Genomic DNA, 24,486 nt, shown 5'->3' on the forward strand with positions numbered 1-24,486 from the left:
AAACTGCAGATGCATTTCAACCTGTGAGTCTTTATGGATCAAATACTGCATGTTGCCATATCCAAGTTTATGAAATTCACCTTCAGCAGCAGGCACATTCGGGCCTACAGTGTGGGATTTCTCAAATGTTACGAAATTGTTAACCCAAAAGACTGAACTTTCTTTTTCGGCCATCTTTGAGACGGTGAATAATGAAAGCCCATAGTTTTTGTATGTGATATGTCAACACAAGGCTGATATTAGGCTCATTTGAGTTGAGCCACACCTTGATCAACGGCACCAGTGGCCCAATTTTTGCTTGATTACATTTACGTTTGACTTGAATCACAATCGCAAGATAGCTAAAACAGCCGCAGTTTTGGAGCTGATTTCAAAACCTTTTATTCTGTTAACAATCATTCTGTTAATGGAATAAAAACTCATGTCAGAAACATTTATTATTATGTTTAATGTTATTTTTTACATGTTAATTATTATGCATGTTAGTCCAGTTGAAATCGTACTAAATCAAATTTTGCAAAGTCGGACTAACACACATAGACAATATCAGCCTAATCATTATTAAGAGCTGCTGTTTTGTGTTTCCTTCCACTATATTTGACTACTTTTTTTCCCTTTGTTTAAGCTGTTTGACAGAGACAGGTCTGCAGGAAAATGAACACTGATCACAAACCCGCCTGTACAGTCTTATAATAGGTTATCCTGTCAGTTTTGACTGAATGCTGAACACAAACTGTTACATGTGGGTCCAGTGAACATTTCATATGAGAGTGCGACCTAACAGGATTTAAATATTTCTGTGGCATTTCGCCTTCGCCTCCTGCTGCTGCTTCCTGTTCCCGTCTGTTTCCCAGGTGCGCTGCAGCTCATCGAACAGACATAATGTCTCCAAAGTCATGCGAGGCACACGTGCTGGTAACCCTAACCCTGTGGTTGAACTTCACGGGAAATTTCAGGCCGTAAATGAGCACTATTTTGCTGTCATGTGTTGAAAGACAATGTCCAAAATTCCTATTCAATTGTTTATTTTATCCAACTTGTCTTGCCTACAAGGTGAATAAAAACATTTTTTTGAAACGCGGACCCTTTATTCTTTAATCAGAGCCCGCAGATTTCATACACACAGTATTTTATTAAAACTAATCCTGCATGGTAACGAAAGATCAGTCATGGACACGCTTTCAGACGAATGCAAAGTAAAATGAACACACATATGCAACGATGCACATGTGCACATTTGCTTCGATTTAGCACCAGTGTTCCTGTCCACTCTGGTCGTCTGGCAATAAATCATGAACACATTCCTTCACCGCTCTGTCACCAGGAGAATATATTACTGTCCACACTGACAGCTTTGATTGGATACAGTTCACAGCTTCACAGATTCCAGGAAAGCCACATGACCATGAGTGAAAACACACATATCCTGACCATGTTCAGAACAGGGAAAAAATATGGGAAAAGGATTGTGAAATGTGCCTAAAACAACACAAAGTTAATTATTATCAAAGCTCATCATTATCATTACTACTCTTTTTAGCACTTAGACATCAATCACTTGAATTCCAGAATAACATCTCTACAACTTATAAATGTAGTCTGAAAGATAAAGTCTCAGAGAGCATACTTTTCACGACTCTTTGTGGTATATTTTTCCTTCACCAATCTGCTTAAGGGTGTTGAGTCACGAGCAGAAACGCAAGTTAACCAAAATGCATCTTTCCCGTGCAGCTTCCTCTGGCTCCCTCTGCTGGACTGCTCCAGCAAAGCGACAAATTCACTGTATCTCCATCTGTCACAAGTGTCCCAAACACCAGGAACATAGTTTTCCCCAAGTAGAACAAGATCATTTTTCAACAGTATGTATTTTTTGTATGAATGTACAGCATGTAATAACATGGATTTTCTCTCCTCTTATTCTTATTTTCCTTTGGCTCTTTTTTCACTATCTGGTTGCCAACCATTCTGAGGTTGAGGGCCATAAAGCAATTACTATCTGCTGAGAGTTGCTGAAATAGAGTATAAAGTGACAACAAAGCTGGGTAATAATCTCCCCTCCTTTTGTCACCACGGGTGAACTCTTTGACGTTAAGATCATTGTTTAATCAAATAGACTTTGGTTAATCACTGAAAGATAACGGTGATTCATTTACCACAGCTTTTTAGCTCTGGGGAAAGATAAGCACTGCTCAGTCACTGACATTTAAAGGAACAACAGAAGTGAGCAAGTAAAGTCATTTATTGCTTTAAGAAGAAACACATTGCAATGAGCAAGAAGAACATCTATTACATGATTAGAAATTGGATTGGACTAACAGAGTTATACTCATTTGTATCACATTTACAAGTTTTTGTGGTGCTATGAAGCTAAAGTTTGAAGCCAAAAAATGTCATGAATATCTTGCTTATAAAGAAAAGCTAAATGCAGGTAATTGACAGTTAAAATGAAGATTTGGAGTTTGAAATGAAAAGAGCAGCAATAAGATCTCTGAGGTAAATGGGCCTTAGATTTATTTGTTTTAGCGTGTTTTACCCATAATGAAGCAAATTCCAATAAAGTCAAAATGATGTACGGTAGTTGAAAAGACAATTTGTTTAAAAATATCTAGACTTTAACGTAATTTTCTAAAACAGTTGGACTTTTGAAAAGGCATTTTGGGGATTTTCAAGACATTTAGTTCTCTCTTTCCTTGTGGTTTTTGATTCAGTAGCTACACCTTCATATGAGCACATTTATCTGTATCATTTGACCTTTAGTCAAAACAAATGGGTTTTTTTTCTGTATTGTAAATATTATCTGTTAATTAAGAACCAACATTGTGCTAATTTGAATGACAGCACTATGAACCCTGAGCAGTGGTTCAATGAATCAGTCAGTGACAAAGCTGCATCATTTCTTCATTTTGGGGTTCATTACAGTTTTAGCTTGCCTGATTGTCAACAGTAGTTGAGGCAAATGATGCATTGACATCAGTGGCAGTTGTAGCAAGAGAGGCTGAAGTCCCAGTTGAGGATCCGTCACGGGGTTTGGCGCGGGGCCTCATCATCTCCTCCTTGTTGTGTTCGGGTTTGACCAAAAGAATGTAGCATTTGGGAAGGAAGATGCAGGTGAGAAGGCCGAAGCTGGAAGCCAGGATTGCGAAAATCTGGACGGCAACCATGAACTTGCCACGTGTGCTGAGGTAAGCCGGGACAAAGGAGATCCACACAATGAAGAAGACCAGCATGCCGAAGGTCACACTCTTCGCCTCACTGGAGGATACATAAAAAAACATACATACAGGTTCTAAAGTTTGAAACAACAACTTCATCGTCAAATATGCCAAATGACATGCCTGCCTTTTCATATTTGTTTTTACGTGTTCCTGGGGCTCGGTGCTCACAGAATTTGAAGAAACATAAACAGAAGTGTCTGTGAGGAAGTAATCCCCGACAATCCCCAAAATATCCAGTTTTACCTGAAGTGGTCCTCCAGTTTGCGGGCCATGAAGGCAAAGATGAAGGCCAGCAGAGCCAGCAGGATGTCATATCCGAAGATGCAGCAGATGAAGACCACAGAGCCTTCGTCACACTCAAGAATGATCTTTATATTTTGGGCAGAGGTGTTCTTCACAGGGTGTGGTGGTAGGATAATGAGCCACACTGTACATGCAATTGCCTGGATAGAGGGACGATAATGTCAGCAGCATTTCAGGGGGATGATCTGACGTCTGAAACATTCAGAGGTCAGTTGGTTGATGTAACCCTAAAACATGATTCTCAGGCTGTGATCGATAGATTTAAAAACACAAATGTGCTACTTTCCTTTTTTCTCTCACCTGTATTAATGTTGCCACAGCAGCTATTGCTCTCTGATGGGCGAAGGTGAGAACGTCAACTTCAGAGACAGGTACGGCACTGACGTCGTTGGTATTTATGTTGGTTACAATCACATCGGGACTGCCACTGTTAACTGCTGCTTCAGCTGCAGCTTTTGCTGCTTTGGCGGCTGCTTTGGCTTTGACTCGGGCTGCTTTCAGGGCTTGAGCTCTTAGCATCAACACTGATGCCTTACCTGACGCAAAGAGAGGTCAAAATAAAGACACCTTTTAAGGTTAACAAATATCCCTTCTTTGAATTTGAACTTTTTGCAGAATCCGAAAGGGTTGAGGGCAAAGTAAAGGTAAATGAATTGGATGTGGTGACTCACCCATGATGGAGGAAAGGCACAGAGCAAAGCCCAGAGCTAAGCCTACTTGACTGGTCATGCAGCTCCAGTGCTGCGGCTCTCCAAGGAAGACAATGGAGCAGAGGAAGGTCACCACCAGGGCGAATAGAAGCGAGAAACTCAACAGGGCGTCATTGGCTTTGACCAGAGGGGTGCCAATGTTCACAAGAATCACCACCTGGAAAAAAAAAAAAAAAAAGCAAGTGAAAGATGTCATTTTAGGTCCTAATGCTCGACATCAAGAGATCCACCAGTAGGTGTTTTTTTTTTTGTTGTGCGTTTTTTCTCACCCCGACACCAATTGTTACTAAAGCTCCAAAGGCAGAGATAACGATGAGGGTGATTCCCAGTGGTTCTCCAAAGGCCAGGAACTCGATTATTTTAAGCACGCAGGCATCATGAGCATCATTGGACCAGTAATCTCCACTGCACAAGATGCATTCACGGGCATCTGTCCACGAGGGAGGAGAGGGCAATAAGAGGGCAGCAGGGTCGTGTATTTCTATATCAAATAAATAGTTTATAATATCTTATATATAGCCCTACACTGGGCTAACACATCCTTTGAAGAAATGCCAGTTAATACACTGCATGTTGAAATCCTAAGAGCTTCTTAAAGCCTGATATGTACTCAGTTGGTCTAACACTGCTTGACAGTGTTTGCTTTACAGTGTTGGAGTTGAATTAGTAAAAGCATGACCCCCCTTCACAATGGGTGGATGGTTTAGACTGTTCAGGAAGATTTATATTGAAGGGACAGTTTTAAATGCTATACTGACTAGTTGTGTTGCTGATTTCTCCATCAGCACACGGGATACAGTCAAAACAGCAGACTGGCTCTCCCTGCCGGATCCCCTTCCTGGTGCCGGGCTGACAGTTCTCGCTGCACACTGACCGAGGAGGCTTATGCACACAAAAGCACAGACATCTCCCATTTGGACTCATACATGAGGGAACTAATGCTGACGTGCAGAGCATGTGCTTAACTGCTGTTAAAATCAATATGCAACTGACCTCCGACACTTCATTGTTCCAGACAATGGAGCCATTCATTATGTGCAGTCTGTCCTCTGGAGCTGCCGATCCATTAAAGAGTCCCACGTTGACATAAGAAATCTCCCCATCCCTATTGACTTGCCAGTTAATGATGTCATAGAAGCCCTCTATGTCCCCGTCAACAAAGTAGATCTCCTCCTCCGTGTTTGGCACTTTGAAACGCACATTCTTCAGGTAGTACATCAGCTGTCGAAAGCACAGATGGCGAATTACAAAGTACAAAGAGCGCCGCACACACATGTGAGAGAGATCTGTAGAATATGCACATGCTTACCTGCCATGGTTCAAAGTTAGTGATGTCAGCGCAGCTGTTCCCAGCAAAGGGCCCTTTTCCCGGTTCACAGTGCTCCAGGTTGTGCAACGCATGGGCCACAGCATACACCGCTTTGTAGACACTGTGGGCAACGCTTTCATCTTAACATTATTACTGTCATTCAAATTTACGCTTTGCACAGATGACTTTGCATTCAGGTCCATCGTGGGAGATGGGCACTGCATTATAAATTTCAAAATGAAGAAATAATTGTGGTAAATTACTGCTAAGACAATAGAGATGAGAGTTAAACGGCAGCTGCCGTTGCGGTTATTAGTAGCATTAATTATTCCCCAAGTGGTTGTTTGAGTTGTAGGAACTGACCTGTAAGTGATTCGTAACTGGGAGACGTCGGAGTAGGTGTTATTGAGCTGTACCACAGACTCTTTCCCATTGCACAACCCGTCAGGTACCTCCGTCCCTGTTCTGGACACAGTGCTGTTCCCCTCCTTGGCCCTCTGATTGGCTATTCTCAGTGCTTTTTCAAAGTTCAACGTGCAGTTGAACAACTACGAGACAAAATTGAGGTTACAAAATTTGCATCCTTTAGATGTGAGTGTCATTTTTTTGTTTTTTTGTGTGCAGCAGCTGTGACTTCAGTTATTTGTCACAGCAGTTGTCAGCTGGCTGCTTTGTTGTTTCTCTCTTGTTTCATGGGAAGATATCGACACAAATCAAGTACCTTCAGTAAATTACAGGCTACATCTTGAAAAAAACCTACCATCTCCCAGAATTCCTCAGTGAGCGAGTCAGTGTAAGGATCCAGATCTAGTAAATGGCGCTGAAGACCTGGGATGTCAGCCCTCTTCACCCCAAAACCCAGAGTACCACCCAGGAGTGAGCTCACCTGAACAAAAAAAGGCACAGCAACTAAAGTTGAACTGTGATACAAAGCTTGGAGAGTCTCAGACAGCTCAGTTTCTGTTTAAACATCAGTCAGTTAATTGCCATCAGTCGACCGAGCGCTCACCCCAGGCTGGTTGATGAGAGCAGAGGTGACCCAGGCCTCACTGGCAACCCAGGTCCGATTGGTCACATTGTGGCGAAGCAGCTCACTAATGAGAGGACTGAGGTCCACGTCTGATGAGAAGACTACAATGATCTTGGCTGTGGACCTGACGACAGTTTCAGCAATACTCTGGATGGCCTCTGGAGAACTCACCTAAGCACAGGAATGAGTTTATATTATCTCTCTAAATGACATTCCTCTGAACACCAAGGTAATGGCTGGGATGCTGAAAAATCTGAGATGTGAGGATTTTGACTGAAAAAGCTTTACCTTGGGCAAAGTCTCAGAGAAAGATATGCATACGCCAGCCTCCTCCACCTGTTCCTTGAATTCCTTTATACCGTACTTTCCATAATCATCATCCGCAGCTATGATGCCCACCCAGGTCCAGCCAAAGTGTAGCACCATCTGGGCCATAGCTGTGGACTGGTGCTGGTCATTGGAAATGGTCCGTAGGAAGGTGGGGAACTGAAACTTATTGTTCAGGGCAGAGCATGTTGAAGCATAGCTGACCTAAAAACCAGAGAAAACAAATGTTATTTCCTTATTCCCCCTTTTCCTTGAACTCATCTACTTTTGTGGCAGCCATTAGTGGCCCTACCTGTGGAAAATGATAAAGCCCCATTATTCTGGCTGTAGCAATGGACAGGTCGGATCCACCGGCGCCCACTAAAGCAGCAAGAGGCGGCCCATTGCCACAGCGGTAGTTGGGCACCGCTTCATCTTGGCCCGTCAGGTAGGTCAGAGTTCCCTCCACGGCCTTGGAGATGGTGAAGCAGGAGTCATAGATGACATAACCCAGGTCAGTGTTGGGCAGCAAGTCCTTCCTCTCATTAATTTCATCGATGGCAAACAGCATGGTCTGAGTCCAACGGAAGGTACGGAAGTTAAATCTGGGGGATGAAGTGGAAGCTCATTTCAGTGGAAAGTTTTATTTTACTAAGTGTAAGTTCAAGTGTACAATTCACATATTACAAAACTGAAATTTCACACAAACTGTTACGGTTGTGTGGTGTTATTATCCTAGTTAGGAGTCCACAGACTTGTCAATTATTATAGCAAACTACACTGTAAAGACTTTTCTCCATAATAATATGGGCCATTGTAGCAAATTGATCCCAGAGGCGCTGCAGCCCCTTTGGTAAAATCCACAGGTTACGAACAACACTGTAGGCTCAAGAAAAATGAACCACCTTAACAGAACTCAATACAAAATGAATGACTTTGATATGTTTGACGCATTATCTGTTTGAGTTTGTTTTCTTTTAAGCTATAAAAGTCTAAACAAGCTTAACTGCAACAATGAAAAAGCTACATGAAGAGGTTTCAAATGATTCGGCTCACCCCTCACACCCCGAGGAGACGGGCACCCTTGAAGTGTTGCCATCACTGGAAGCGATACGCTTGTGGACAGGAAACATCCCCCCAATAACAACCTTCTTTTTTTCTACATCCTTGTAGCCGTTCAGGTTGAACTTGGCCTTCAGCTTGCACGTGGACTCTGCGGAGAGAGATCTGCAAATGCAGAAAAGCCCAAAAAATCCAAGCAAAAAGCCTCTGATTTCCATGCTTTGTAAGCGCTTAAAGATGGAAGAGCTCTCTCTACAGCAGACAGAGACGTGTGACAAGTGCCTCATCGGTTCTCAGGGGAGAAAAGTTGCACGAGGTAGCATAACAGATTCAGCAGAGCAAAAGAAGATGGGAGGAAGCCAGCTTACAGCAAATGGCTGCTGGCATTTTCATTTTGATTTTTGATTTTTTTTTTCATGAAATACAATATGTTGCGTCTGTAGTTTTAACAAACACAAAAAGCATTATTACCCATCATTGATGGCGTGAAAAATCACGCGTAACTTAAAAGATGTCACACACGTTTAGTTTCCTTCGAGTGAACACAAACTGGACCCTGGATCATGAAGAAATGCACAAATACACACAAACAAACAAAATTTCCAGGAAACTGTCCGGTCTCATTTTATCTCCTGTAAAGTACACTTCATTAATCTGCTGAAGATAAACTGCCACAGGCCACAAGTTAATTGTCAGCTGCATGTGGTAACTTGCTCAGTCTACACGCAACAGGTTATTACACTGCAGTGACTGTTTCGAAATCGTGCCTTGTCCCGTGAGTATGGGTCAGCTGAGTGTTGAACCTGTCTGGGCTTGTCTCTCAGTCTGAGGGGAGCAACAGACACCTGAACAACAGCACACAACATACTATCAAAAATTTAACAGTTTAGCTTGTGTGTCACTTTTATTGCATTAAAGCTAAAAAATACAAGCGCTCACTCAGAAAGCAGCTGTGTCAAAACAGAAAATGCCTAAGTGAACTCTATGCAGAGTTTCTGAGGATATGTATCCATCTTTAGATGGTGTGCATGAATGTTTGGTTGTTGAGACATTTACAAATGTGGTTCATTTCAAAATCCATCTGTCTGCAGAGACATCTGGCTAAATAAATCTGCCATCTTTCCCTCTGAGAGACTCGGCATCACTAAGGTGCTCTTGTTGCATGCACAATCCTCCTACCATTCAGTTGCCAGTTAATGGGATTAGTTGCAACCTGTCCCTCCCGCTGTTTCATTTTAGCACAACTTGATTAGCCCATCTTTTAACCCCTTCTAAACTGTTTTTGAGACGTTGTTGCCGTCAAATTGAAAGAAGCAAATATTTTTCATTAAAACGTCAAATGTCTTTCTTTCAGCATTTGATGCGTTTCCCTTGCTCTATTGCGAATACAATATTGGTCTATGAAATTTGTAAACCATGGCATTCTGTGGTACCATGAGTGGTAGGGAAGATGGTGGCTACCTAGAAACATAATATAACCGTATAAGTGTCATTCACTCCCTCTACTGGACACACTATGTTTACAGCATTTTTCATTAGGAAAACCAGAAAACCTGCCAAATAAGTGGGTGAGAATTTTATGCTTATAACTGCGTATGCATTACCACTGTCAGGACAGGCTGACAAAATTAACTTCTCTGCTTTCCGTTTTGGAGCCTGAATGCGCCCCCTTATAGTTTATCTCCCAGAGTAATGCAAAACCACCGTTTCTATTACAGATTATTTATTTCTCACATACCTTGAAAGAATAAATGGCTAATTGTAGAAGTTTCAACATTGAGATCTTTATTAAAGCTCAGTTTTCCATTGTACAAATGTCATTGTTGAAACTGCATGCAGTGGCTTGGATCGAGGCACGTTACTAAGGAGAATGAACATTGCTGAACAAATTAAAGAAGGGGAAAAAAAAAAAAAGAAGACAGAATTGCATAACTCAATCTTATTGGGTATCAATTAAATGTCCATTGTTAGCTGTTCAATGGAGACATGTGTGAGAGAAATATATATATATATATATGTGTGTAAAAAAGGCGGAACAGAGAGAGAAACACAAAAAGCAGTTAAGACAGGTTAGGAAAACCATCAAGTTTGTATTAGGAGTTTGCCATTAAAATTTAGGGGCACAATAGAGTGATGCGAGGCACAAAAACAAATTCTCGAAGCAGGAAAACCACCATGACTGAGTGAAATGTCTCTAATGGGGGTAAAATACACCTTTAAAAACTCAGTTAAACCTGAGCACTGTATTCACTGAGGTCTACGTGACAAGACTGACAAGAGATAATGATGCACTTAATGTTGTGAGAGTACACAACAGCTATAATAAGCAGCAACGCCATTCTGAGACACAGTGAACTTATGCTGATGGCAATGGGAAATCAATTTAACTCGACAGTACAGTGATACACTTATGGTGAAGTTTCCACTGGGTGTATGATCTGTTATGGTGATGTAGCACCGAGGCTTTACGAGTGAAGAAAAAAAATAATAAACGTGCAAAAAAATGCGCACAACACATGAAGTGAGCAGCCAAATCATGAAGTGACAACAGCAACTGACACAATGTGGTTATAAACTCTACCGTAGTTATAAGTTTGATATTAGTCCTCTTGTCTTCTTACTCTTCTTCATAAAAAGCCTACATATTGCAGCGTGAGGAGAACAGCGTTATATCCTCCTCTCTGGACACATCAGTCCAGGTCGGGTCACACCAAAGAAAAACCACAGAACAGGCACGTACGAAGTCACCAGTCATATTGGGGTCCTTCACAGCTGCACAGGAGTCAGTACACTGAAGGTATTTCTTGGGTTGACGGCCGTCCCTAACGGGTGCAGCAAAAAAGTCAACGGCTCCTGTCAATAAATGCATTTTGGAAAGATGGTCGGGAGCCCAAAATCTTATAGGTCACTACAGCATATTCTACTTTGGCAAAACAAAGACAAAAAAAAAACTAAAAACAAAGCTTAGAAATTGTTGATTGGTCACATGGGCCGTCTTTTCAGACAACCTTTGTCATAGCACAGTATACAGGCAGGAGGTGAGGATGAACAAATACAGGGGGCACAACAGTAAACAATAACATCTGACCAAAAAAAAAAGAGCAAATGCAGAAGATTTGACACCCCTCCCCTCTCGTTTACAGTTTTTTTTTTTTTTTTTTTTCTTTCTCTCCCTTCATGACAATATTGTTTGCTTGTTTGTATACTTAACTCATCCTATAATGCATCTTGAGGCACAGCATCAAGTCCACTAAACTGTCACAGTTTCTCGCCCACTTGCCTGGCGTGGTTGAACTCACGAAAGGAAGCAGCGATTTACCTTTTCATCACAGCGAGGAAATACATTGTTGCACATGAATCAAAAGTGACAATATATTATCAATAACCGACATTAAATCAATCTCTATCGCCAAAAATATTAAGACCAGGGAGGAGTGGTGGAGAGAGCAGAGCAGCGGCGCCTCTGCACGTGCGCCCGTCACAGTACGGTCTGCCTTCCAAGGGAATGTTGAAGATACAGGGGAGATACAGGAGGGGGGGTGGGATGGGAGGGGGGCTGAGGAAGGAAGGACAGAAGAGGAGAGCAGTTCACCAGCCCTCTTACATATGCTGGGTGTGTTTGTGCAGTGTGTGTGTGTGTGTGTGTGTGTGTGTGTGTCCTATCCAAATGAAGTCATGTTGTGTTCTATTCCCACTCTGTGGTGCCGGGTGGCTTGGAGGTCAGGTCATACATGACTCTGGAGATGCCGGGGATTTTCTTTATCTCATTTACCATCTTCAGCACCACCTGCGGAACCAGACAAGAGAAACACCTTTTAAAAGGGCTGAATCAGACAGAGGAGTTAAGGTGTTACTCAAAAAACAAAAACACAAACGTGGAGCAATAATTTATTCCGTTATAAATCGCACGTTTAAATTAGATGTTCAATCAAATTAACTGTTTGACCTCCTCTGGGATATGGTTGCCAGGCATGGCAGCGATGCCCGTCATGAAGTCGCTGGTGATGAAGGTGCGGACCACCACAGAACGCCGGCAGGACGGCTGTTTTTGCAGAGGGTCGCGGTCGAAGTGCAGGGGGGTGAGGATGACCGGCATCTGGCTGATCTTGCCGGAGTAACCTGAGGTTGAAAGAGGGGAAACTGGTAAATTGTGTCCGTTGGTAAGAATTTACCGTGCGCCTCGCCATCTGCCGCCCAGGAATATTTACGATGTTAGCCAGAATGCAGTAGCCTGACTGCCAACGTCAATGTAGAGTATAATCATGTTACTTAATGTTAACATTTCATGTCCTACTCTAATCATCGCTGCCAAAGTGTGCCTATGCAGAAACATTATGGTGGTGAGAGGTTTATGGCTTTGATGGGTCACTAGAGTCAGAAAATTAACTGGGTAATCCTTGAAAAAGCCTTCACATTTCATATTTTTTCCCCCAATATGCAGAAGCAGGATCAACTTCCCCAAGTTTTTTGTCAAAAGAGAGACTTATTGAAGTAATTTTTTCTAACGATTTCAGATTATGGTGATATAAATCACACAAATGCATTCAACACTCGGGTTCATTACTGTGGGGATGGCTACACCCCTCATCACTTCATCCTTTATGACGGAGTGGAATGGTCCTCTCTGGCTGCGAGATCTGATAAACACATTCATGACAATTCATCTACAAAGCTCTCAGAGGAAATAGTCCGCTGCATTTAGCAACATTGCTAGACTGGAGTTCTGGGCCATACAAAGACGAACAGGTATCAGATCAACTGCTTCAGCTCCAGAGTTTTTACAAGATTATTATAACTATTTATATATATATATTTATCTATACTATTAACTTTCAAGTTGCAATCCCAAAATGCACATTAGTGTAAACAGGGCTCCAGAGTGCGACCTATTTTCTCAATGGTGCGCCTAAAAAAAATCTGAGGTTGCACCGGTGCAACCTAGCCTGGCGACGCCATCCTATGTACTTCCGCCCAAAGATTTTGGCTCCGCACATAGTCTGGCCAAATCCCCCTACCTCGGTTCGCTCAGTGTTTTGCCAATCAGCAAACAGTTGCGAGTGGTGACACAGAACTCACGCGCGGAGTCCATTGTAGTCCATATAATTGTAGTTCAACCGCAGCGGAAATAAACATGGCGACGGAAGAACACTAGAAGCTATCCATGAAGTTGTCTCAACTCTGGAGATCATTACACAATTAAAACGAGAGCAAGAGGAGAATGCCTCGTCAATTTTGTTAGTGGCAAGGATGTCGTAGCTCTCCTTCCAACTGGCTTTGGGAAAAGTTTGATTTATCAAATGGTACCGGTATAATGAAAGCGGATGTGGGAAGCGTGATTCGCGAGCTAGAGCCTCGCGAGAGTAAGCATGAACCTCGGCGCATAACCAACGTCACTTCTAAACATTATGATTGGTTAAGGGAACTCCGTTACTCCAATGAATTTAAGTTGCTGGGTAAGGTCCCGCCCTCCATGGAAACGGATTCCTCTTGGGTTTTCCCAGACTGTTTGACAGAGTCAACAGTCGGCTTTCGCCCAGGCTAGGTGCAACCACCCGTTCGAGTGAAAAAAAAAGTCTACGGGACTCTGAAAGTCTCCCTGTGGTTCAACAACAGACACACGTTAGACCCATATCGTGGTCTAAACCAATCAAAGATAGTGAAGGGCGGGACCCCCTTCTGATTGGCCCGTGTACGTGTACGTTTGAACACGTGCTTGCTAGTCAGACAGAGAGGTGATGAACCTCGGCTCGTCAGATAAACAGTAGTTGTAGCCGCGGGTGATAAGATGAAAAGAACGATTGACAACTTTTTCGTTAAGTTAAGGCCTGATTCGTCCGAAAATAATCACAACCAATGCTCTGACACGGAGCCGTCAACCTCCCACGTTATGTCAGGCCCTGGTCCGGAGCTAGCATCAGATAATGAGCTAGCATCCGGAGCTAGCATCAGATAATGAGCCACATACGATCGACTCCGAGCCAGAACCAACTGAAATTAAAAGGGGTAAATTGTAGCCTGGAAAACCAGCGCCAACTGCTGGACGGCAAAATGTTTTGCCTGCGGTTGGGTCTGGCCTCGAACCACTTTTCATTTTGAAAATACTGCCCTGAATCTGGCAGATGGCAACTAAACCAATCACAACGCAGAGATGTGTTTTGAATCAACGCGGGCGGGGCAGAGGGTTCTGGTGCGGGGTTTTGAGGGAGTGACGACAGAGCAGTGCGACGTTGGGCAGTGGAAGCGAACATAGACAAGCGAAAGCACAACAAGAAAGATGGCGGCGGCAATGGAACAGCGCTCGTTTGATTCAGCCTTGGCACACAGCCATTATAACGAACAGCCTTGCCACTCTGTATTAAGCCCCATTGTACCGGCTTTTTGGCTGCAGTTCCACCAGAATTCCACTGGGGGCGTCGGTGGAGACCAGAATGAATGGGGCCCAATGGAGCTAGATGCTACAAATGGTCAGTTTCACCTAAGTCTCCTCAAGAGCGCTCAGATTTGAATGTAGTTTCTGAGAGCTCAACATGGGTTTCAAGTGAAAAATCTACTGAACGAGTACATATATCCCTTTGATTTCTTACAGGTTGGCTTCTTGTTGTCCACAACGCGCTAGCATTGTGCTAATGACAGCTGGTCGACCAGCTATGTATGACGTCATATACACTTCAAATCCTTTTTTTAAGCAAATGAGTGGCTCTAAAAATCTAAAACTCAGCCATGGGTATTTTCTAAACACCCTCTTTCGAAAACAACATTCGAATTACTAGAGAAAAAATTATATCTTGAGATAAGGGCACGAAAGGGCGTATAGCTCCATAGGACTCCATTCATTCTGGTCTCCAAAATTGGGCGCCCCACGTGGAAAGAGGGTGGAACTGCAACCAAAATCGCCTCGTTGGAAACCGGAAATGCACCGTGAGTGGCGTATCTGTCCTATTATAGAATCTGTGCTTGGCATCAGTTTTGGAAGAGTCCCCTCCCACCAAAGCTTTCTGTCGCGCTTACTACGTCACAGTCAGTTGCGCTGATTGGTCAGAGCGTTGGCCTATAGGCACAGACGCGGTTTGAAAGACAACGGGTTGTGCTCATCAACAATGTTCCGTTGTATCCATTGATCGGAGCCAGACTAAATTAGACATCCAATCCATTTAGGCTGGTTTATCAGGCTAGGTAAATTGTATACATTTCTAAGAGAGTGGCTTGACCAGTTTAGCTGGCTAAAATACAGTAAAGCCGATAAAAGCCAATTAATGCACTGCATTTACTGTAAAGTGTGGCAAGAGTGCATTTGTGACTGGTTCTAATAGATTTCGAATTGAAACGCTGAAAAAGCACAACGCATCTATGAAACACATTACCTGCTCAGTGTCCCCTGTCCCCGCCGCCTTTCAGCGGCAGGCAGCAGCAAACAGAGATGATAATCAAGTGTAACGTTAGACCATATTGCAAAAGTTCCCTTCACTAAGTTCAAGTCCGAAATAATTCTTCAGAAGAAAAATGGCTTGAACATAAACCCGTCTGTACTAATTGAACAGTGAGTACATGGTATTCCTGATCGTTCAGGAATGCGTCAGTGTGTACGGCCGTATCTTGAGGAGAGGAAGACTGGTGAATATACTGATATATATATTTAACCCAACTACAGGAGTTGGCCATCCGAGGGGCATGTGACTGCAATGGAGGATAGTCCATAAGACATGTTCAGTTTGAAGCCCTTGCAATTTTAATTTAGATTTTCTTTTTATTTAATTTATCTTGAGATGTTTTAAGTTTAAATTTCAGGCCAGTGAAGCACTTTAAGCACCAACACTTTTTCAGTAAGTTTCAGTAAGTAGTTAGTAAGTTAAGTTCAGTAAGTTTGTAGAATTGTGCTTCAAATAAAAAACTTTATTTTGACCAGTTTGCTAGTTAATAGACATATATGGACAGCGATTTTAAAATAAATAAATAAAGTGAACCTGTAAAACTGCAGTGTTAAATGCAATGCGTTTGAAAATTTTTGTGCTGGTGCACCTAAGAAAAAAAGTTAGGCGCACCAGTGCAACCAGTGCAAAAAGTTAGTCTGGAGCCCTGGTAAATGTCTGAAATGACTCTGGCAGGCACACTCACCTGACTCTCTGAGAATAGAATGAGCTACGAAGTCTGCCTGTCTGAGCGTGCTCAGGACACCTGTGGTCAGGAAAGTTGGGGTAATGTCTGCTGGCGGCTCCTTTACATGGGACCCAAATACATACACAACTCTGGAAAAAGGAGAGACACAAATGAATCATTGACTAAATGGGTTCAGTAGTGTCCAGTGATCGCTGAAAACACTGAATTCTTGTGTTTTTTTTTAAATCATTAGAAGCCGCTAGGATTGATTTCTGCATTACCTGTTGATGGTATGGCACATGCGAGGGATTAGTCTGGCCAGGAACAAAAGTGATTCCCAGTGTGGAGATTCTTTACTCGTGACTCCGCACACATAACTGTAGGACCGGCAATCCCCCTGAAACAGAGACAGACAAAGATTTTTACCATAAGGTCTTCACAGAAGCGATAACCCATAATGAAAACAGAAGTGTCGGGGCACATAAAGGAGAAATCTCGCCGAACCCTTTTTTTTGGGGTTTTTTCTGTTTGTTTTAAACTGACAGTAAAACTTCAACAGTCTCCATAAACTGCAGGTTTCCATTTTCAGAAAAGGCAATGAAAGCTGCTTGAGTTTATCCTCAGCGTCCCGTCTGGCCCGCAGTTTGAGGTTTGGGTCAAATTTAAAGCTCTGATGTCAAACAGGACGTAAACGCACACGCCCACAGACTAAAACACACAGCCATTGGCTGCCTGCGATGTTTGTGTGAGGAAAGAATTCAGGAGCGTCTCTCTCTGCGGTAAACAGACAGTTTTAACTTTTGGACAGTGGGTTATTTACGTCCCGTGTAACCATTTATAGCGGATACACCCTTCCTAAGCTGAACCGACAGAGGAGCATAAAGAACTTAGAATGTGAGAGGCTTTGTGTGGGTGTGTCTTGTGGTTGACAACTAAATTATAGGTAGAACCCAACAAGAGACAAACAGCTAGTGACAGATAATGTGTCAACTGACTGTCTCTGAAAACACATCGATCTCCACACATATGCAACAGCTGGCAAGTCTCAAACCAAAACGCTGTATTTGGGCTGACCTTAATATATATATATTTTTTTTTTTTTGTGGAGCCACTTCAGCTCTACATTAAAACTATTCTGAGTTCAGATCCGACCACAACAGATGTGGAAAAGGTTTGAAAACAAACACGTAGATGCCGATATCCTTAAACCGTCTTCTGTTAGAAACATGTAACTGACTCGTTACGGGGCAACAAAAAAAGAGATGGTGATATTGTTGGTGTGTTACCTGAACACCGACAGTTTTGATGGGCAGCAGGAAGGCATTGAGTGAATGAAGGCTGGTAATCTGCATGAGCTTCTCTTCCTCCTCATCTGATATACATGACTTTACTCTCTGGAGCAAGGCGTGGGGCTGGGGACGAGAGAAATACAGGAAGTTTGTACATATACAACAGGAGGGATAGCAGCCAGCAGCATTTGTACTGACAAATGTTAGGGTGTAGCTGTCTCTCCTTTAGCAGCAATGTTAAAACACATGTCACTTTAATCAAACTTTCAACTTCAGTCTTTAAACTTTCCTGGTTATTGGTGCAGTGTGACTACTCAACCAGCAGAGGCTGCAAATCATCAACCCCACAATTAAACCAGACAGGAGAAAAAAAAAGGAAAGAAAAACAGCCTCAAAGGGTAAGTAGGCCGAGCCGCCACAGTACGGTTTCCTTTCGACATGATTCCTGCTAGATGTCGTGTTTCTTCAGAGTTGATTTCTCACGTGAATCTCAAAAAAAAAAAAAAATAATCATCCTTGTTGCTAAGAAACTACAGGGAGTCTTTATTCAGTCAATTCAGAGGAACGATCAAGACGAGTGCATGCACTATTTATGTTTGCGACAACATTTCAATGACAACATTTTTCACCGGTATTTGCATTGCTTTGAGACGATTTTACTTTTTACACTTGTAAGGAATACGGAAGCTCTTAAATTCTGTTTCTGTTTGTACAACCACTGATGTTTGAAAATCTACAGGGTGTACAGGACCTGTTGCCACTGGCTGATTGAGACGAACTCATCTGAATGAGGCTGTCGGACCACGTTTGCCAATCTACTGACCTTTTTGACACTTGCAGAAAAGTCTGTGACGATTTTGAGGATGTTGTTCGTTTCAGCAAAATCCTTACAAATGTAAGGCTCCTCTGCACAAATCACTCTGATGGACAAACCAGGACCTACGGAAAAGGAGAATGATTGATCACCTTTTAACAAATAAAGCAGCGGTGTGTCAGAAAGGGGGAGATTTGATTGAATCAGAAGATTGTTGCAAGATGAAGAGGAGATGGATTAACCAAAGACAACAAAGACAGAAAGGGTCAAAAGACACCATCGCCGAGCATCGCGTCGATGCAGTCACACTCGTGACGATTGATAGGCTGAATCCCATCAAAGACATGCGTGTTTGTGTACTTGCCAGGGAAAGGATGCCGAGAGACGATCTCCTCTGGCAGGCCCAGCTCTCTCCCCAGCGCCCTCACCTCATCTTTATGGAAATCTTTCAGTGGTTCGATTACTTTTCCCTGGGGAGAAAAAAAAAGCAAATGAATGAGTATTTGAAATTAATCTGAAGAGTCTCTGTTGTCCACCTGTAGTCCTTGTAGAATTGACCAATCACATTTGAGTGGCTGAATGAATGTAAAGGTGAAATAAAATCTCCTGACTGCGATTTAGCTTTCCATTCGGTTTTTGACATTCAGCTGCATGCAAAGGAAGACCAGCGCACAGATATCAAGTTGGCGTTTGTGTAAGAGCGCACCTCATCTCTGAGTTTACGGATGAGCTCAGTGTCGTTGTGGTGTGTTTTGATGACCTCTGCCTTGCCGCTGGCAATATGAGAGGCACTCTCAATGAGATCAGGCCTCAGTGTACCCTGGGCCAGGAAAACCTCCTCTGGGTTCAGATTCATCTCTCCAATTACTTCATTTGCCACCTGTGAAGCAACACAGCATGTAAAATCAAACGGTAAAATCAAAAAATGATTACTTTTTAGATAAGGTACCAGGTTCAAATTAAAATTCAATACTACTACTACTAAAAAAAAAAAAAAAAAAACACATGTAAATGCACAAGAATCATCTAAACGCCGATACTCACTTTGACAAATGTGTCTCCAATAATTTTCCTTTTCTCCTCGGGGTTGGTGGTCATATTCAAGGTCTTGCTGATGCGTTTCCGTGGCGTCCTATCCTCCTCAGAGATTGGAAGGGTTGTCGTTCCATTATAAAAGGTGTGTGCTGCATTTACCACTAAAGAGGGGAAACAGTTGTTGAGGTACGCAAAAGGTTTTAAGACAAAAACTGCACAAAAAAAACAAACACACAATGAAGACAAAATGAATGTTACAAACAGAGCTGCACCTCTACATATTTTCATGAGATTTAGTCTGGACTTTGGTCTTTACCTTTGACTTTGATGCCCAGCTTGGTGAGGGCCTCCTCCACGCTCTGACTCTCCCTCTTCCTCATGAAGCCGTTGTCGATGTGAACTGCTATCACCTGGTCCTGGTTCAGAGCTTTGTTGAGGAGGGCTGTGCAAACTGTTGAGTCTACTCCGCCACTCAGAAGCACCTGAGAATGTTATGGGAAACAGTATCTTTAGAAGCCAAGTTGCAACCGCTTCCTTATCTGCATGTATGTTATTTTAGCTTCTCATTACATGAGTTGTATATGTGTCGTTTCATTTGTCAGCGGGCTGGAAACCATCTAATGGGTGCTGCTTTAAATTAAATTTACTGTTTGCCCAACTCTTGGTAAGAAAAGGCAGAAACAGGCTACAGCAGAGTAGTGGCAGACAGTTACAAATTCAATCCACACTTGAAGAATAAGAACAGTGTAAATCCTGTGATTTGAGCCTATTTTGAACGCTCATTTATCGCCTTCACACTCCCCTGAGAAGAGGCCTAGTTGGAAAGTGCTCAGGGAGTAGACTTCCTCTTCTCAGACAGACAATGGTTTAATTTAAGCAGCTGCCGCACTTCACTTTCACGTCATCCCAAATGATCTGATTTAACACATCAGGAAAATTATTTTCGGTTTTATTCCTTTCGTGAAGTCCGAGCTCTGACTAACAAACACGCTGGCGGAGCTTCGAGCGGTTCCACTCACCAGAACTTTAGACTTGCCAACTTTTTCTTTGATCTCGTCGATGCAGGACTGCTCGCGGTTCTGTACGGTAAAATTACTTGTGCATCCCGCAATCTCAAACAGGAAGTTACGCAGCATCTCCATGCCTCGTTCCGTTAAGTCGACCTCGGGATGAAACTGCGTTCCGTACAGCTTCTTCTGTTCATTAGCAATCCCTGGAGAGAAAAGCAGAGATCCCTTAAAGGAATGAAATCCCTCTTCAAGCGAATGCCACTTATGGATAGACCACTTAAGCAAGACTACTATTAAAAAATAGAAAAAACTACTACTAAAGACTAGTGTAATTAAAAAAAAAAAAAAAGACACAAATACAGCTGCTTACACTTGCATGCGAGTCTATGACAACAATGTTTATGCGGACCAGGGTCTGAGCTTATCATGCGTTCTGCTCACCAGCAATGATGTTTCCTGATTGGGCCACCACTTTAAAACCATCGGCCACTTTATCCACACTGTCCCCGTGGGTCAGCAGCACCAGTTCCTCCTTCTGAAGGCCTCTGATAAGAAACACACAGACGTCAGTGGAAGATAGGAGGTTGCTGTTTTTTTAAATGTCACATGATAGTTAAATATATGCAGCCACTGTTTACAGTGAGTGAAGAATGCAGGACAAACTGCGATTAATTTAGCAACTTTACATTGTTGTAATAACCACAGTAAATATGTGACAGCTTGAAACTTGTAACAGCTGATGTGTTTGCACCAAGAACGTCCGTACGTGCTCTCCACAGCCACAAGTTATCAGTATGAACAGGCACAACCCCTGTGTGTACGTGAGATAAAAGCATAAGAAAGCCCTTCACGCAGTCGGCATGAGAAACTACAATACCTGAACAGGGAACACGTGTTGTCCAGCCCAATGTTGAACGCTCCGTCCTCCCGTACGTTCTTTTTGTGTACTGTGCCGCCGAAAACCTTATTCATCATCTGGAACATGCAGACACATCAGATTTAATACCTAGACACCGACTTCATCATAGGGTGATTGAAGCGATCGTACAAACGTCTCCAGTTTTGGGGTATGTGCTTTAGATGTTACAATTTTCATTTCCAGCATTTATAAATCAAGTGATAGTAATGTGCTGCTACTCAAAGACAATCTGTGTAACAAGCGTCTCATTGGGGGGAAAAAAAGGCTCCATTAAAATTCTGCCACCGCTTTTTTTTTTTTATGAATGTATAAATATATGAGCACAGATACCTGCATTCCATAGCAAATTCCCAGGACTGGCTTTCCTATGGTGAATATCGCAGGATCAAACCAGGGGGCATCTTCTGCATACACAGAGGCCGGACCTCCTGAAATTATGATCGCCCTAAGGAGTGGAAAAGAGAGCAACACTATAAAACACTTTCAACACTTGAAAGTGTTTTCAAGAAAAAAAATGAATAAAATACCGATGCGTGAAAGAAAAACATTTTTTCCCCCCTCTCTCTCACCTGTAACCCTGCTCTCTGATGGCAAAGGCTGGGGTTTCTAAGGGGAGGATCTCGGAGCGTACACACATCTCTCGCACTCGTCTGTCAATCACCTTCCCGTACTGGGCCCCTGCATCCAGGATCGCCACCGCACCCTCACATGACCCATTCTGCTGTGAGCTGCTGATCTCCAGCTGTGGACGCAGAACCAGATAAATAGTTATTTCATCTTTGAGTCTATATACCAAAATACCAATTTCTAAAATAAGAGTAATGTCTTAATACTCTTTAGCGTCAGTGTGTTGGTGGTTTGGGTGAGACTTGGCAACTACTTTCTTTAAAACTTCCCTGTACTCCACCTTCGACCTGCCCATGGAAAATGTGACTTAGTAAGGCATAACATGATTAAAGACATGTGAGCTACAACACGGACAGACTTGTGCTACTTGTGAAACGTGCTGCAACCATTCAGCGCAATCACATGAAACCAAGTCAGTCTATGGTTATTAACATGGACAAATTACTAACTGGGCCTTCTGTCTCCGGGCACAGTCCTCCAAGGAGGCAGTGGGGCCCTTTGTCTTATTCCAGGAATATGGTATAAACATGGAAGAAATGCAAATTAAATGATGGAAATTTGACCACGACAATCCAAAAAGACATCAACAATCAGACAGAAACCACGACTTAAAACAGCTTCCCGGTTTCATAGACATTAAAAAGTCGCACAGGTCCTTGCGTGAGCAGTCAAGAAAGGTATGGTTTCACTTCTCTCGCATGACCAAATGTGAGAAGGGTTGATCCCAAAGCAAAGCAGCCAAAACTACTCAAAGTAACTCAAATGAGATGACCTCATGGAGACACAGATAAGCTACAAAGACACGCTGGACAGCCAAATCTGATTGCAAGAAACCACAGAGAGAAGCAAAAGACAAAAAGATCAATATGAGGAAAAGCAAAGCCCACGCACACTGGTGTTAAAATTACCATAAAAGACTGAATAAGACCAAACCACATCAAATATATCAAACTAATTTATTTTTTTTTTAATTACCAGAAATAAACTAAATGTCAGCATAATGATCAAAAACAGGCATTTCCTCTACAACGTTTACAGCTGGTGATTGAAATCGAGTACAAATAGTACCCTTTGCGCAGGACTTGTGGTTTTTCAGTGAGTGTCTGAATCGTGGGTCCGTGCACAGGGATATCTTGTGTAATGATCCATGGTTATAAGTCAGTATATTAATGTACACGGCTATTAACTCTTGCTCAGTATGTTGCTTCTATCAAGCGCGTCGGTGCACTTATTCTATATCACTTTAGAAAAACGTTCCAGTGTGTAAAACAAACTTGTGTTTCAGACCAGGAAAAACAAACGATAACCAACAGTAAATCAATCACCACATATAACAAACCTGGGTAAACGAGGGCGGCAAGAAGAGAAACATGACCCCACGTGGTTAGTGAAAACACTTCAGCCGTAATGTTTCTGAGAGCATGTTACAGCCTGCCATTCACCTCACATTTATTTACCTTAAGTTGACAACACAATGTAGGCAATCCCGTGAGCTACAGCAGTATAGCCACAACAAAAATATCTGATCATTTCCGAGCAAACTTTACCAAATCAGCTGGTAACACATCAGTCGTAGTAGCTCCATTTGTCACACCGGTAACCACAAGTTGGCTCATAGTAGCTTCGTGACGATGTTAGCAAACTGACAGTTAACGTTGTGTTAATTCAAACTGTGTGACAGCAGCCGTGTGAAACAGATTACTTTGACACAACCTGAATTTCAATTTCCCAAATCAGACGCCATAGCTAACATACATTAAGATTTTCCCTTAACCGTCCTGTCTTCAGAAATTCTGCCCGGCTAAAGCTAGCTAACGAATTGTGCTAGCGGACGGTTGGTATTAACTGTAGTAACGAACGTTAGCTTGTTAGCAGCTCGTTCGGTGAGTGGCTGGCTAGGTCAGCGGAGCTATGCTAAAACCCACGCGGTGCTTGGAACTGAAGGGTGTTGATGGCACCCACCATGTAAAGAGGGAAACCGAGCATGGTTGAAAATGTATGGGAATTTATTATTTTTTGCCAAATATCCAGAACATGACGTCCAGCCAGTTAGCAGCTATGAGCAACATGTTAATGTTAAACTGCAACAGGCATACAACAGCGTAGTAATTGCGCCTCTGCGTTACATGCTCTCTGTAACTTTCCCCCGAGGTGCCGAGAGGCCGTACTTAACCGGGGGGGACTACAACAGTAACAAGGGTCCTGACATCAAGTCACCCGAGCTACTCCGCAACGGAGCCTCGTGCCTTCCCCGCTCCACTGACCTTGCTCTCTCCGTTGCACAGAGCCATGGAGGACTGCCGTGTTCTGTGGAAAAGCTCTCCCCTTTGCTTCGGTGTCCCAGGTCTCACACAGAGAGTGCTGTTGGTTAGCTCCTGAATCAGCACGCCGACTACTGTTGGAAAAGCAGACTGGGCTGAGGGTTTGGTTTGGACTGTCTCTCCTCCTCCGGATGGGGAATAAGTTTCACAGGGGGAAGCAGACAAAATAAATATGTCTGTGTTTCATGGGTGGAGCGCAAAGTTAAAACCCGACAGATAGCAAGGGTGAGAGGGGTCGCAATGGGGATCACCAGATTTGACTCAACCTACTATCTTCTATCAATAAGCGTTTGAAAATGCACATGATTCTCCGTTGGGGTTTTTTTCTCTTGGAACACACGTAAAAAGAGTACGGAAAATGGAGACACAAGGCAAGGGGTGTTTAAATGTATTTAGGCTTTACATACACGTATTAATACTAATAATTGTCTGATCTTTTCAC

At 42.8% G+C, this 24,486-nt stretch overlaps 2 protein-coding genes across 2 annotated transcripts; both read right to left on the minus strand.

Annotated features, from left to right (window-relative positions):
- Nucleotides 1-2,265: 2,265 nt before the first annotated feature.
- Nucleotides 2,266-8,411, minus strand: vmn2r1 (vomeronasal 2, receptor 1). Its single transcript, XM_075473717.1, has 14 exons — nucleotides 7,930-8,411; nucleotides 7,187-7,478; nucleotides 6,856-7,098; nucleotides 6,547-6,738; nucleotides 6,298-6,423; nucleotides 5,901-6,085; nucleotides 5,538-5,658; nucleotides 5,222-5,449; nucleotides 4,987-5,110; nucleotides 4,498-4,658; nucleotides 4,190-4,385; nucleotides 3,819-4,054; nucleotides 3,459-3,658; nucleotides 2,266-3,252 (listed from the first exon to the last, which is right to left on the minus strand). Exons 1-14 carry the CDS (start codon nucleotides 8,220-8,222, stop codon nucleotides 2,922-2,924), a joined length of 2,928 nt encoding a protein of 975 aa, XP_075329832.1. The 5' UTR covers nucleotides 8,223-8,411; the 3' UTR covers nucleotides 2,266-2,921.
- Nucleotides 8,412-9,694: 1,283 nt separating this feature from the next.
- Nucleotides 9,695-24,192, minus strand: gmps (guanine monophosphate synthase). Its single transcript, XM_075473716.1, has 16 exons — nucleotides 23,988-24,192; nucleotides 21,666-21,838; nucleotides 21,427-21,541; nucleotides 21,055-21,152; nucleotides 20,619-20,722; nucleotides 20,187-20,380; nucleotides 19,484-19,649; nucleotides 19,177-19,328; nucleotides 18,839-19,012; nucleotides 18,497-18,602; nucleotides 18,142-18,257; nucleotides 17,316-17,441; nucleotides 16,311-16,426; nucleotides 16,048-16,178; nucleotides 11,882-12,054; nucleotides 9,695-11,722 (listed from the first exon to the last, which is right to left on the minus strand). Exons 1-16 carry the CDS (start codon nucleotides 24,012-24,014, stop codon nucleotides 11,621-11,623), a joined length of 2,073 nt encoding a protein of 690 aa, XP_075329831.1. The 5' UTR covers nucleotides 24,015-24,192; the 3' UTR covers nucleotides 9,695-11,620.
- Between the last annotated feature and the right edge of the window lie 294 nt (nucleotides 24,193-24,486).

This window comes from Odontesthes bonariensis, chromosome 9 (genome assembly GCF_027942865.1).
Source record: "Odontesthes bonariensis isolate fOdoBon6 chromosome 9, fOdoBon6.hap1, whole genome shotgun sequence".
NCBI lineage: Eukaryota > Metazoa > Chordata > Actinopteri > Atheriniformes > Atherinopsidae > Odontesthes > Odontesthes bonariensis.

Coding starts and splice junctions, on each gene's coding strand:
- gmps (XM_075473716.1), bottom strand. CDS start 24,014: ATGGCTCTGTGCAACGGAGAGAGCAAG. Junction 19,329..19,483: donor GCTGGGCATCAAAGTCAAAG/GTAAAGACCAAA, acceptor TCCCCTCTTTAG/TGGTAAATGCAGCACACACC. Junction 12,055..16,047: donor TTCTATTCTCAGAGAGTCAG/GTGAGTGTGCCT, acceptor TTTCAACCTCAG/GTTACTCCGGCAAGATCAGC.
- vmn2r1 (XM_075473717.1), bottom strand. CDS start 8,222: ATGAGGCACTTGTCACACGTCTCTGTCTGCTGTAGAGAGAGCTCTTCC. Junction 7,479..7,929: donor GTCTCCTCGGGGTGTGAGGG/GTGAGCCGAATC, acceptor TTCATCCCCCAG/ATTTAACTTCCGTACCTTCC. Junction 6,424..6,546: donor CTCTCATCAACCAGCCTGGG/GTGAGCGCTCGG, acceptor TTTTTTGTTCAG/GTGAGCTCACTCCTGGGTGG.